Source organism: Schistocerca nitens, chromosome 1, assembly GCF_023898315.1.
Source record: "Schistocerca nitens isolate TAMUIC-IGC-003100 chromosome 1, iqSchNite1.1, whole genome shotgun sequence".
In the NCBI taxonomy this organism is placed as follows: domain Eukaryota; kingdom Metazoa; phylum Arthropoda; class Insecta; order Orthoptera; family Acrididae; genus Schistocerca; species Schistocerca nitens.
In genome coordinates this window covers 1175805600-1175818173 of record NC_064614.1, presented here as the reverse complement: position 1 = coordinate 1175818173, position 12574 = coordinate 1175805600, and the positions used below count along the sequence as shown (strand labels likewise).

General features: G+C 42.7%; 1 protein-coding gene across 1 annotated transcript; it reads left to right on the top strand.

The window, feature by feature from the left end:
• The first annotated feature begins 10455 nt into the window (after positions 1-10455).
• On the top strand, positions 10456-11139 carry LOC126233171 (putative gustatory receptor 2a). The gene has a single exon (XM_049942845.1). The coding sequence runs from the start codon at positions 10456-10458 to the stop codon at positions 11137-11139; it is 684 nt and encodes a 227-aa protein (XP_049798802.1).
• Positions 11140-12574: the final 1435 nt, after the last annotated feature.

Here is a 12574-nt window from a genome sequence, read left to right as displayed (position 1 = left end):
CTAGGTCTCATGTGTTCATTTGACGAGACGATTGTGCGAAACAAAGAAAAGTTTGACAAGTCTATTTGTTGTAAACATTTATCAAAGAATTGTTTGGACAGTTTTCTGCCGGCCGGTGTGGCCGTGCGGTTCTAAGCGCTTCAGTCTGGAACCGCGTGACCGCTACGGTCGCAGGTTCGAATCCTGCCTCGGGCATGGATGTGTGTGATGTCCTTAGGTTAGTTAGGTTTAGGTAGTTCTAAGTTCTAGGGGACTGATGACCACAGATGTTAAGTCCCATAGTGCTCAGAGCCATTTGAACAATTTGACAGTTTTCTGCATGAGGAATGGAAAAGCATGACAGTGGAGGAGTGTTTGACTGTAGACAGGAGGAATATTGTTCAGTAAATAACGGGCAGTGCAACAGAATTGCATCCACCAACACATGGTGTTGCAAATGTTGGAAGTGTACACCTTTCTTAAAATGTCTGTCCTGCCTCCCACAAAACCAAAAGCACATCAACTGCAGTAATCATTCGTCCATCTATATTAGTAATAATAACAATTATTATTCCTATCATTGTAACTCTTCAGGCTTTCCCGGCGATCTAATGACATCTTGGGTTGTCGGGTGTTCTGCCGGATATCAGCGTCGTACTTGCACGATATTTCGGTCACGTAGCTCGTAACCTTCATCAGGTGCGACCTGAGACTGCTCCTCGAGTGGAGCCGTTGGTGGAGGGGGAAGGCCATAGGCATAAATACTGGACCAGGTCCACTCGAGGAGCAGTCTCAGGTCGCACCTGATGAAGGTTACGAGTTACGTGACTGAAATATCGTGCAAGTACGACGCTGATATCCGGCAGAACACCCGACAACCCAAGATGTCATTCCTATCATTATTATTGCGTTTGTATGACAATCCGAAATCCTCCAAGCGCTTAACAACAAATACATCAGATCCACTCAAATTATGGTAGACGATATGCATGTGCCGTTGCTCGAAATTTAATGCATTGTGAGTTGCACTGCAGAATTTTCCCATTAGATATCAGTGGCCTCTACATGGCATTTCTGCTTTTCTATCCAGAGGCAACCCACAAATGATATTTAACTACTTGCATAAGGTATCATTCTTTTGCGATCTGGTAATTGGAATGTTTTTGCCGCCAGCGACAACATCCCATGCAAGCCTTTTCGAGTTCAGAGTGCTACAATCTCACAAGATTTTCCCCCTGACATATGAGTCAAATTTGTTGCGACTGGAATCATATCAGCATACAACTTGAGCAATTCTGCCAAAATTTATTACGATGTTAGATTTGCACTGTATTAGGCGACGAGCGATTTCGCCATTGAAGTGTTACGATGTTAGATGAGAGAACTATTAGACGACGAGCAATTCTGCCGCTATGTTAAGGAAGAGGTGTACTAAGCTATGAGAAATTACACCATAATCCATAACCGTGAGGAGATAAGAGAAATCCTTTTAATAAGTAGTGTTATGAGATGTGCCAACAAAACATGAGATACTTCATGCAGCAGCTGATGATGATTAGAAATGATGAAATTACAAGAGCTAGTAAGTACAAAATATTTTTAAATCACGATTACGATCATACATGAGACAAGTGTAAGGAAATACTCACTGGACACGCCACAAATGTAAGAATATTATAAACACTAAAACAGAGATGTACTACTTAAGGAACATATGAGAAAAAGATAGCTTATCATTGTTGAACATTACGATACAATCAAGAAGAAATGTGGCATTGATGTAGATTTCCTCTTTTGCCCATGACTTTGTTTTAGTGGAATTTTCATGTATGACGTAACACCTGCATGCAATGGTCACATTAGGTACGTTGATGGTAACAGAAGTTATATTAAGGTAGCAGCTTTGGTACTATTTAACTCTGCAAGACACTTGCATTCGTCTATCATGCAAAATGAAGAACAAAGGGTTCAGTTGTTTGATTAATAAGAAATTCGATATCTTACTGTTTGGACAGGGTGACATTTAGAGCCCTTGTGTAGCCTTATTAAAACTAACACGTACATTTCGCTAACCATACAACGATTGTTGAACTCGTTATTTATTTGTGTTCAAACCCCAAGAATTCTACAAAAAAATGGCTCTGAGCACTATGGGACTTAACTGCTGTGGTCATCAGTCCCCTAGAACTTAGAACTACTTAAACCTAACTAACCTAAGGACATCACATACATCCATGCCCGAGGCAGGATTCGAACCTGCGACCGTAGCAGTCACGCGGTTCCAGACTGTAGCGCCTAGAACCGCACGGCCACTCCGGCCGGCAAGAATTCTACATCTACATCTTCATTTACATCTACATACATACTCCGCAATCCACCATACGGTGCGTGGCGGAGGGTACCTCGTACCACGACTTGCATCTTCTCTCCCTGTTCCACTCCCAAAAAGAACGAGGGAAAAATGACTGCCTATATGCCTCTGTACGAGCCCTGATATCTGTTATCTTATCTTTGTGGTCTTTCCGCGAAATGTAAGTTGGCGGCAGTAAAATTGTACTGCAGTCAGCCTCAAATGCTGGTTCTCAAAATTTGCTCAGTGGCGATTCACGAAAAGAACGCCTCCTTTCCTCTAGAGGTTCCTACCCGAGTTCCTGAAGCATTTCCGTAACACTCACGTGATGATCAAACCTACCAGTAACAGATCTAGCAGCCCGCCTCTGAATTACTTCTATGTCCTCCCTCAATCCGACCTGATAGGGATCCCAAACGCTCGAGCAGTACTCAAGAATAGGTCTTATTAGTGTTTTATAAGCGGTCTCCTTTACAGATGAACCACATCTTCCTAAAATTCTACCAATGAACCGAAGACGACTATCCGCCTTCCCCACAACTGCCATTACAAGCTTATCCCACTTCATATCGCTCTGCAATGTTACGCCCAAATATTTAATCTACGTGACTGTGTCAAGCGCTACACTACTAATGGAGTATTCAAACATTACAGGATTCTTTTTCCTATTCATCTGACTTAATTTACATTAACATTTGTTAAAAATTTCAGCGCCATCTGTCGGAGATCAGTGGCACTACTTGGTGCCTGCAAAAGGAATCCCAGACAAGCACATTTTTGAATAAGTAAGATTTTTCTTTCATATCATGAGTACAGTTCAGGAGGTGATTAGTGAAGACAGTGACACGTTCCATTTAGATGTAATCTCCAGTTATGTAGGAGATGAGCAGAGAAGGGCTAGTAATTGTTGAAATAATTAATATGTTTTGCCACCATACTAATGCAAAGAAACTTTCTTTTTCACTAGATAAAAATCCCAAGCGTTAAAACTGAGAATCAGAAGAATCTGAGGAAAGAAAGCCAGACACAAAAATTACCGGAATAAAAGGGAGAGGAAAACTGGATTTGATGAAATCAAACATTGCTGGATAAAAAGCCTGCAGAGTGACAGTTTAAATTTACTGTGATTAGTGTACGAGGTCTGTTCAAAAAATTCCGGAATTATGTCAACAAAATTTTTCTACGCTCACCTTTTATTTATTGTGCATGGTCTCCTTCCAAATACTATCCTTTACAACTGATACACCGTTCCCACCAGCGTTTCCACTTTCGGAAGCAGTCCTGGTACGCCTCTTGCTGGATCGTGAGAAGTGCCGTCCGCGAATTTTCTTTCATCTTGTCTATCGTTTCTAATCTTCGTCCTTTCAAAGGGGTTTTCAACTTTGGAAATAAAAAAGTTGGCAGGGGTCAGGTCTGGAGAGTATGGAGGATGAGACAGCACAGTGATTTCGTTTTTTATACAATAGTCACTCACGAACAGGGATGAATGAGCGGGTGCGTTGTCGTAATGCACGGGAGACGAATTATCTCGCCACATTTCAGGCCGTTCCCTTTTCACATTTCCTCGCAGGCGTCGCAACACGTCCCCATAGTATCATCGATTAACAGTTTGTCCCTGTGGCGCGAATTCATGACGAACTAATACTTCAGAGTCAAAGAAAACTGTCAGGGTTTTGACATTTGATCTGACCTGACGAATTTCTGTTGGTCTTGGATAACCGAGTACGGCTTAAGCACTCATAACCCCTAACTTCCCTCATCATTTGGCGTGTCTCTGTAAAGGTTTCCTTGAGTTTCACGCAGACGCGTTGCTCCTCTAACTCTGCCATCTGGAAATTTGCAAACTGTGCGACACAACTCATTACAGCACTGACAGGCATACAACAACGAAACTTCCGGCAGTTACACATTAAACGCAGGCGTGTGCAGCGATGCCAACCCCATTTCGCTCCAACACACACCTGGAGCGAAACTACAAATGTTCGGAATTTTTTGAACAGACCTCTTTTGCAGAAATTTGCTGAATATTAGTTGTAGATATTTTAATTTTCAAGAGAAATCTTTTCGTTACATTCATCAGCCAGTTCATAGCATAGATTAGATCGTTGTGTATGCAAGCAAAGCATTAGTGTATGCAAGCCTACCATTAGTGTATGTACCAGAGTGCTAATTTTAATTTGTGGTATTTGAAGTGGAAATATACAGGGTGGTCCATTGATAGTGACCGGGCCAAATATCTCACGAAATAAGCATCAAAGGAAAAAACTACAAAAAACGAAACTCGTCTAGCTTGAAGGGGGAATCCAGAGGGCGCTATGGTTGGCCCGCTAGATGGCGCTGCCATAGGTCAAACGGATATCAACTGCGTTTTTTTTAAATAGGACCCCCCCACATTTTTATTATATATTCCTGTAGTAAGTAAAAATATATGAATGTTTTAATTGGACCACTTTCTTCGCTTTGTGATAGATGGCGCTGTAATAGTCACAAATGTATAAGTACGTGGAATCACGTAACATTCCGCCAGTGCGGACGGTATTTGTTTCGTGATACATTACCCGTGTTAAGATGGACCGTTTACCAATTGTGGAAAAGGTCGATATCGTATGGCTGTTGTGATCAAAATGCCCAACGGGCGTGTGCTATGTATGCTGCTCGGTATCCTGCCCGACATCATCCAAGTGTCCGGACCGTTCGCCGGATAGTTACGTTATTTAAAGAAACAGGAAGTGTTCAGCCACATGTGAAACATCAACTTGCAACAAATGATGATGCCCAAGTAGGTGTTTTAGCTGCTGTCGCGGCAAATCCGCACATCTGTAGCAGACAAATTGCGCGAGAAATGGGAATCTCAAAAACGTCGGAGTTGACAATGCTACATCAACATCGATTGCACCCGTACCATATTTCTATGCACCAGGAATTGCATGGCGACGACTTTGAACGGCGTGTACAATTCTGCCACTGGGCGCAAGCGAAATTACGGGACGATGACAGATTTTTTGCACGCGTTCTATTTAGCGACGAAGCGTCATTCACCAACAGCGGTAACGTAAACGGGCATAATATGCACTATTGGGCAACGCAAAATCCACGATAGCTGCGACAAGTGGAACATCAGCGACCTTGCCGGGTTAATGTATGGTGCGGAATTATGGGAGGAAGGATAACTGGCCCCCATTTTATCGTTGGCAATCTAAATGGTGCAGTGTATGCTGATTTCCTATGTAATTTCTACCGATGTTACTACAAGATGTTTCACTGCATGACAGATTGGCGATGTACTTCCAACATGTTGCATGTCCGGCACATAGCTCGCGTGCGGTTTAAGCGGTATCGAATAGCATATTTCATGACAGGTGGATTGGTCGTCGAAGCACCATACCATGATCCGCACATTCACCGGATCTGACATACCCGGATTTCTTTCTGTGGGGAAAGTTGAAGGATTTTTGCCATCGTGATCCACCGACAACGCCTGACAAAATGGGTCAGCGAATTGTCAATGCATGTGCGAACATTACGGAAGGCGAACTATTCGCTGTTGAGAGGAATGTCATTACACCTATTGCCAAATGCATTGAGGTTGACGGACATCATTTTGAGCATTTGTTGCATTAATGTGGTATTTAGAGGTAATCACGATGTAACAGCATGCGTTCTCAGAAATGATAAATTCACAAAGGTACATGTATCACATTGGAACAACCGAAATAAAATGTTCAAACGCACCTACGTTCTGTATTTTAAATTAGAAACCCTACCTGTTACCAACTGTTTGTCGAAAATTATGAGCCATATGTTTGTGACTATTACAGCACTATCTGTCACAAAGCGAAAAAAGTGGTCCAACTAAAATATTCATATTTCTTTACGTACTTCACGAATATGTAATTAAAAATGAGAGTTCCTATTAAAAAAAAAATAACGCTGTTGATATCCGTTTGACCAATGGCAGCGCCATCTAGCGGGACAACCATAGCGCCATCTGGTTTCCCCCTTCAAGCTAGACAAGTTTCGTTCTTTGTAGTTCTTTCGTTTGACGCTTATTTCGTGAGATATTTGGCCCGGTCACGATAAATGGACCACCCTGTATATGTATGTGCATTGAGTGTTAAAAATTTTCTTGGAAATAGGTGGCATTATTTAAAAATGATTAAAAGATCTGCCCAAGCAGTTGACGAAGTCATCGTTATGAACCAGCCATGCAAGAAAATATTCAGAATTTTTTAGAAGTCGGTAAGGTAAACGCGATTTCTGAGGAAGTCAATAAAATCTGTGCAGTATCAAAGGAAGTAGGCAATATTCAAAAAAAATTTGGAGGAAACATTGGACAAAGTAGTCTTTCTACTGACTTAAATAATAATTTTGATGAGTGGAGCACTTACAGAACAGGAATTGAGTTAGACACTTGAGGAAAAATTCACATTTTGGAAGGAAAGCTGAGATAAGACAAGGCAATAGGACAGGTTTTCAAACATTATCATGAAGAAAACAGTAGTTACGTAGGTGAATTTATGGCAAGAAAGATCGAAGGTTTCGAAACCAATCCTGAGAGCAACATTAATAAACCCCAGGAACAAGTGCAGCAAATAGCATAATCTGCTTGCAGCGGACTCAGTGATGTTGCTTCATAGGTAAACTCGAAAGTTAATGCCGAGCAGAATATTGTCGGGAAAGTTGAGAGTGCCATCGAAGCCATCTAATGTAAGTTCGCACATTTGAAAGTCAACGTGAGCAGTAAGGAAAGCCAGTGGACGGTTCAGGAGACCACGTTTTCGACCCATCTGAGAGCAATTACAGATTAACCAAGTCCACAGAGTAGAAATGAGACTGTGTCACTTGCCGCTCTGACCAGAGCATTGACAGAGCATAATTTATCGATGTACCTCTTAGAGGACGAACCGATAGTTCGCGACTTTCATACCAGGGAGGAGAGATGAATATCCAGTGGGTTATGATTAAGTACTTCCACAGTGTGCTACAACAAAGTTAGAACGATAAACAAAGGATTGTATTTGTCAGTATACTATGTCTGCAATACAGCGCCACATTGTTGGCTGTCAAAATACGATGATTTCGACAAGGCTTTTCTTGAAAAATGTTTTTCAAAAGATGTTCAAGAGAGACTGCGAAAGGAGGCTATGAAATATGAAACTATTAATAGCAGGACAGAAATCTAGGCGACTGCTTTGAAAAATGTTTAAACAAAGCCAATTAGTGAAATCAGGAAATTCCTCGGGTCAATATTTTGTGAATATTAAAAGCAAACTGCTCATCGAAACGAGAGAGGAATTATTCACGATGCCTGAAAACGACTAAGAGACTTTCACAGCATTTGTGATCTCAATGGATTTGCTGGAAGATGACAGCAGAGCTGGTGTCGCAGCAGCATTACTTTCCGACCACAGATGGTGCCACAGACGAACAGCTTTTTAATAAATTCGATTTTTTATTTCATATCAACAAGCAACTTTTTTAATAGAGAAGGTTTTGTTTTTCTTTCAGATCAACAGGTGACAGCTGATGACGGCTGGTGTATTGTAATTGTAACTGTCCAGCATAGTACAATAACAAAGATAGTCAATGTTTTCTACTTATACACCACATCAGCAGTCACTGCTATACACTAATAGCGAATGATATTTCTTACTGACTAATAAAAACGGTGTCAAACATTATTTGTAACTTGAGTTGATGAGGCATTTTTGTAGCAGACTGTGATTTCTTTCAGAATACGTGAATCAAAGGCGTATGACCAAGGATATCCTCAACTGAGATAAAATAGCATACATACGTTTAATGTTATGAAAGTAGATTAAAAATGTTTGGGAGTTTGTCCTTGTTAGACTGTCAGGTAATACTGTGTGTGCTACATCGATTACACTTTAAAAAGCTGCCTACAAGGTTTTTCTTGCAGAGCTGCCGACATTTCAAGGGTCACGGAAAAGGATCCTCTTTCGAGACAAACTACAGGCTATAATGGCCAAGGTCAGTTGGAACACCCCATAGCTCAATCCCTTCCGGAACTCCCCAACTTTCTTTTAACAAAAGGATCGACTTGGTCCAGGAAGTGCTGATGATTACATTAGAGAACGCCTTTACTAGAAGCCAAGAAAACGCGATCACAGATCCGCAACTACCGGTATCAAGTGATGTGGAGATGGAATCCTTCAAGGCAAAGACTCTGTCAGAGGCCAGTAGTAAACGTCTGAACATCGTGATCTGTACACATCTGCTGATGTCATGCATCACGTAAATCTGAGTTCTCTGTATGAAAGTGACACTTAATATCAGCTGTTTTCAGCTACAGTTCTCTCACTAACGCTGCACTTACGTTATTTGACTGTGTTATGTGGGTTTCTCTTAGGATACTTCCAAGCTTGCTATCTTCATTGCTGCTGAAAGACTTGGAGTGGCAACAAACTCTCTGGATAACTCTCACGGTTTGCTTGCCGTGACATCATAACAATGTGGCACAGACTGGTTTTTTGTAAACTGTCGCCATTGTGTGGTAGCAATCCAAACTTCGCAATAAAGCTTATTTGCTACGCCATAGTAGGTGTAATAGCGGTGATCTGAACACAGTTGCCTCACAAATGCTAGTCCAGTACCTTAAGAACTTATTCTCACACTTGCTATTATGTGAACGTTTTGTCTATAACGACCCGAGCGATAAATGAAATCGACTTTTTGTCAAATGATTGATAGCAGTAACAATCACGTAATTGATTATGTTGTATAATAAACAGTGGAACACGAGTGACAGTCACTCTGGCAATTTGACAACGCAAATTACGCTGTAATTTTTCCTGAGGGCTGTGTGGTATGATCAATAGAATGGTATGACTAATGATCTTGAGTGTGAATAATTGATCAAGACAGGCTCTGCTGTCACTTCATTAACAACACTGTGAGTGTATGATTGCGTCCCAGATAACACACGGAAGTCGGCCACATAAGCAATGAAGACACGTTTCGTCCAGATGCGTCATATTGTTTCACTGTGTTCTATTTGTTGTCGCGGGTGCAGTACGACCTGGGGCTTATTTTGTGTACTATTTTGCACTGCGCAGTTCACTCCAGTTTGACTTTCTGAAGAAATCCGACGGTAGATCATAATTAAGTTGACATCAATATTTGTAAATCGTAACGTATTATTAATTCTTTTCGTGTCAGAAATCAAAATTCAAGATTTTTATACAATTATATCTTTATTTTTCCCGGTGAGACCACATTCACTGAATATCATTACCGTTCTACCAACTTCTGTTACACTGAACTCTTCTTTGATGCCTGTTTCCAATTGTTTGTTCCATATAAGTATCCATTGGATTTTGTTATGAGCTCAATCCTTTGAGCACAAATGAAACGTTTTGTTCACAAAGATGCATTTTACCCCAATTTGTCTTCTACTTATAGTATCACAAGGAGACTGTAAAAAATTTAATTTGTGTTTAGTCTGTATACGTCTGCTGAAGATTTTCTCTTTGAATCCAGAATCGTTCAGTCCATGAAGGGTACCCCTTGTGTCAGATAAACGTTAGACAGATTCAGCAGAATCATATGAATTAGATGACTGCATATAATTTGTAGGGCTTATGGGCACGAAATCTACTATGAGTGGACAACGACTAAGGAACGCTATCAGGTGTCTGTATTTCGTGACACAAGTGTGTGGCCTTGCTCCAGCAGACTTTGACACTGAGATGCTGCAGCTATTCAGTATCACAGTGCCACTAAACAGAACAATAAGCTTCATTGTAAGTGCATTGTGGCTCACTGTAATTGCGTTTGGTGGCTCATATTGCCTTTACACTCAGTCGTGTATAAAAGTTTTTTCACGTACACAGCCAACACTGAACTTCTTAAAGCAGTCACTTCTCTGGTTTAGCTGGTTAGAATCAGCAGCACTGTTGATTAATGCCTTAATTACTGGGCACCACTATCTCACTGAAATGGTTGGTAGTTTAAAGCTGGTTGATTCATTGTTGGTTCAACACCAAGGCTTAAACTGGAAGAAATTCTATTTCAAAACGCGAGTGTTAGCACTGCTCCTGTTGAGTACAGTTCTGATATCCTTAGTAGGTCTCAGCGTCTGTCAGGTTATCGGACTTTTCCAATACATGCCGAAAGTGATCATCTACTTCTCTTTGGGAACATACTCACTGCTGTGGCACGTGCAGTTCTTTGGCATCGTGCTGCTGGTGAGAGACCGCATGGGAGCCATCAACACCCTACTGCTGGCAGCTGTGCGGCCGCCACTGGGGTCCGAAGCAGAGCTGGAGGAACTGGTGACGCAGCCCTCACTGGCTGGGAGGGCGCTGGTGGCGGAGGACGATCTGCTGCGACTGCAGCGTGCCACGCTGGCTCTGCACCGAACTGCCCGGCTCTGCAGGCGGCACTTCGGGCCTGCGCTGCTGCTGGCCGTCCTCAGGAGCTTCGCCTCGGTGGTCTCCTTGTCCTACGCAGTCCTGGAGACGGGGAGGCGGTCTCAGATGCCCGAGAGGGTGAGGCTGCCGCTGGTGGCTGGTCTCTCCTGCTGGCTGGGACTGTCCCTGAGCCACGCCCTCCTGGCCTGCTGGGTCTGCTCTTCCGCTGCGGACCGCGCCGCCACAGTTGAGCTCAGGATGGCCAGGGTTCGCCTGCTGGTACGGTCTTCTGGCTCGTCGGGAGTTCTGCAGCTTACAGTCGACAGATTGCATTTTTCCGCTGCTGGATTCTTCGACATTGACCTGCCCCTCTTTGTGTCCATTACCACCGCTACTGTAGCCTACCTTGTAGTTCTTATACAGTTTTCTGCAATGTAAGTAGCATACTTCCGGACATACTTCTACGTTCTCACTACTCTAGAGCAGGGGTCTCCAAACTTTTTAGTCCGCGGGCCACATTGACTCCTCCACAGAGTCATAAGGGCCAAGATCTACCTAGTGGGATTAAAGCACCCTAGCATTCCATGATCACCGTAATGTAAGGCTAAAGGAAAGATGAAATCGCAAAAATCTAAAGTTGTCGGAATAGCTAGCACTGAAACGAACTATGATTTTTCTTTAATTAGATAATTTTGATTGGTGGACGTACCTGACCGAAATTCTGGCGTATTTTATTCTGGCGAATTTCACCGACAAAAAAGTATGTCACTGCACGTTCTTCACGAAAGCGTCCTGCAAAGTTAACGAAATCTCAAAATCATTGTTAGCAACACTATTACTGCAAGACGTAACAGAGGTAGAGTATGTCAACGCATTGTTATTTCAAGCGGCGCAACAATAAGTCTAGTTATGTATTCTTGTAGCGAGTAGCAGAGCCAATGTCGCGGTGTATTGGTCGCGATAGGCCTCGCAACTCATTTGTTTACAGTGTAGGTACCACCTCAAATATTTGGCGGGCCGGATACCGGGGATGTCCGGCCAGTTAACGCGGGCTGGTTTGCCGGCCCACGTGGGCCGGTTTCGGTCCGCGGGCCGTAGTTTGGAGACTCCTGCTCTAGAGTATTTGCCATCCTCAATAATACAGAGGGGTCCAAAACATGTATCTACTGTTTAAAAGTCCATAACTGGCAAACTAATTGACGGAGTGTGCCCGTGAAACTGGAGTGAGTCACTCAAGTGTTCAGCGAATTTTGAAGACAGCAAAGTGGGAGTGCTACATCCCACGACTGCTACACGCAATGAACGAGGACGACCAAGAGCGTCGAATGGAGTACTGCGAGTGGTTTACTAACATGGTGCACAATGATGAAAAGTTTGCAGAGATGATTGTGCGGTCTGATGAGGCACAGTTCAAACTCAATGGTACAATAAGTCACCACAATTTCATCTACTGGGCCGCTGAAAATCCGAACGTCCATATAGACAAAGCCGTGAATTTCCCAGGAGTAAATGTGTGGTGTGGGTTGTCTTACCAGGGCTTGATTGGGCCATTCTTTGACAGCACAGTTACCAGTGAGGTGTACCTTCAGAAGCTTCAGACACCCATTTTACCTGCCATCCGAGACTTGTAAGGAGATGAAAGAGTTTACTTTCAACAAGAAGACAGTCCACTACCAAAATCGTGTTAGGGCGTATCTCGACGAAAATCTACCAGGAAGATGAATAGGCCATAGAGGTGCTGTGAAGTATCCACCAAGTTCCCCAGACCTAGCTCCTCTGGACTTTTACTTGTGGGGAACGCTATGGGACGTCGTTTATCGACAAAATCCACGCACATTGGATGAACTTCGAGAATCTATCGTACATTCATGTG

Excerpts from the sequence above, each read along its gene's own strand:
- LOC126233171 (XM_049942845.1), top strand. The coding sequence starts at position 10,456 with ATGCCGAAAGTGATCATCTACTTCTCTTTGGGAACATACTCACTGCTG.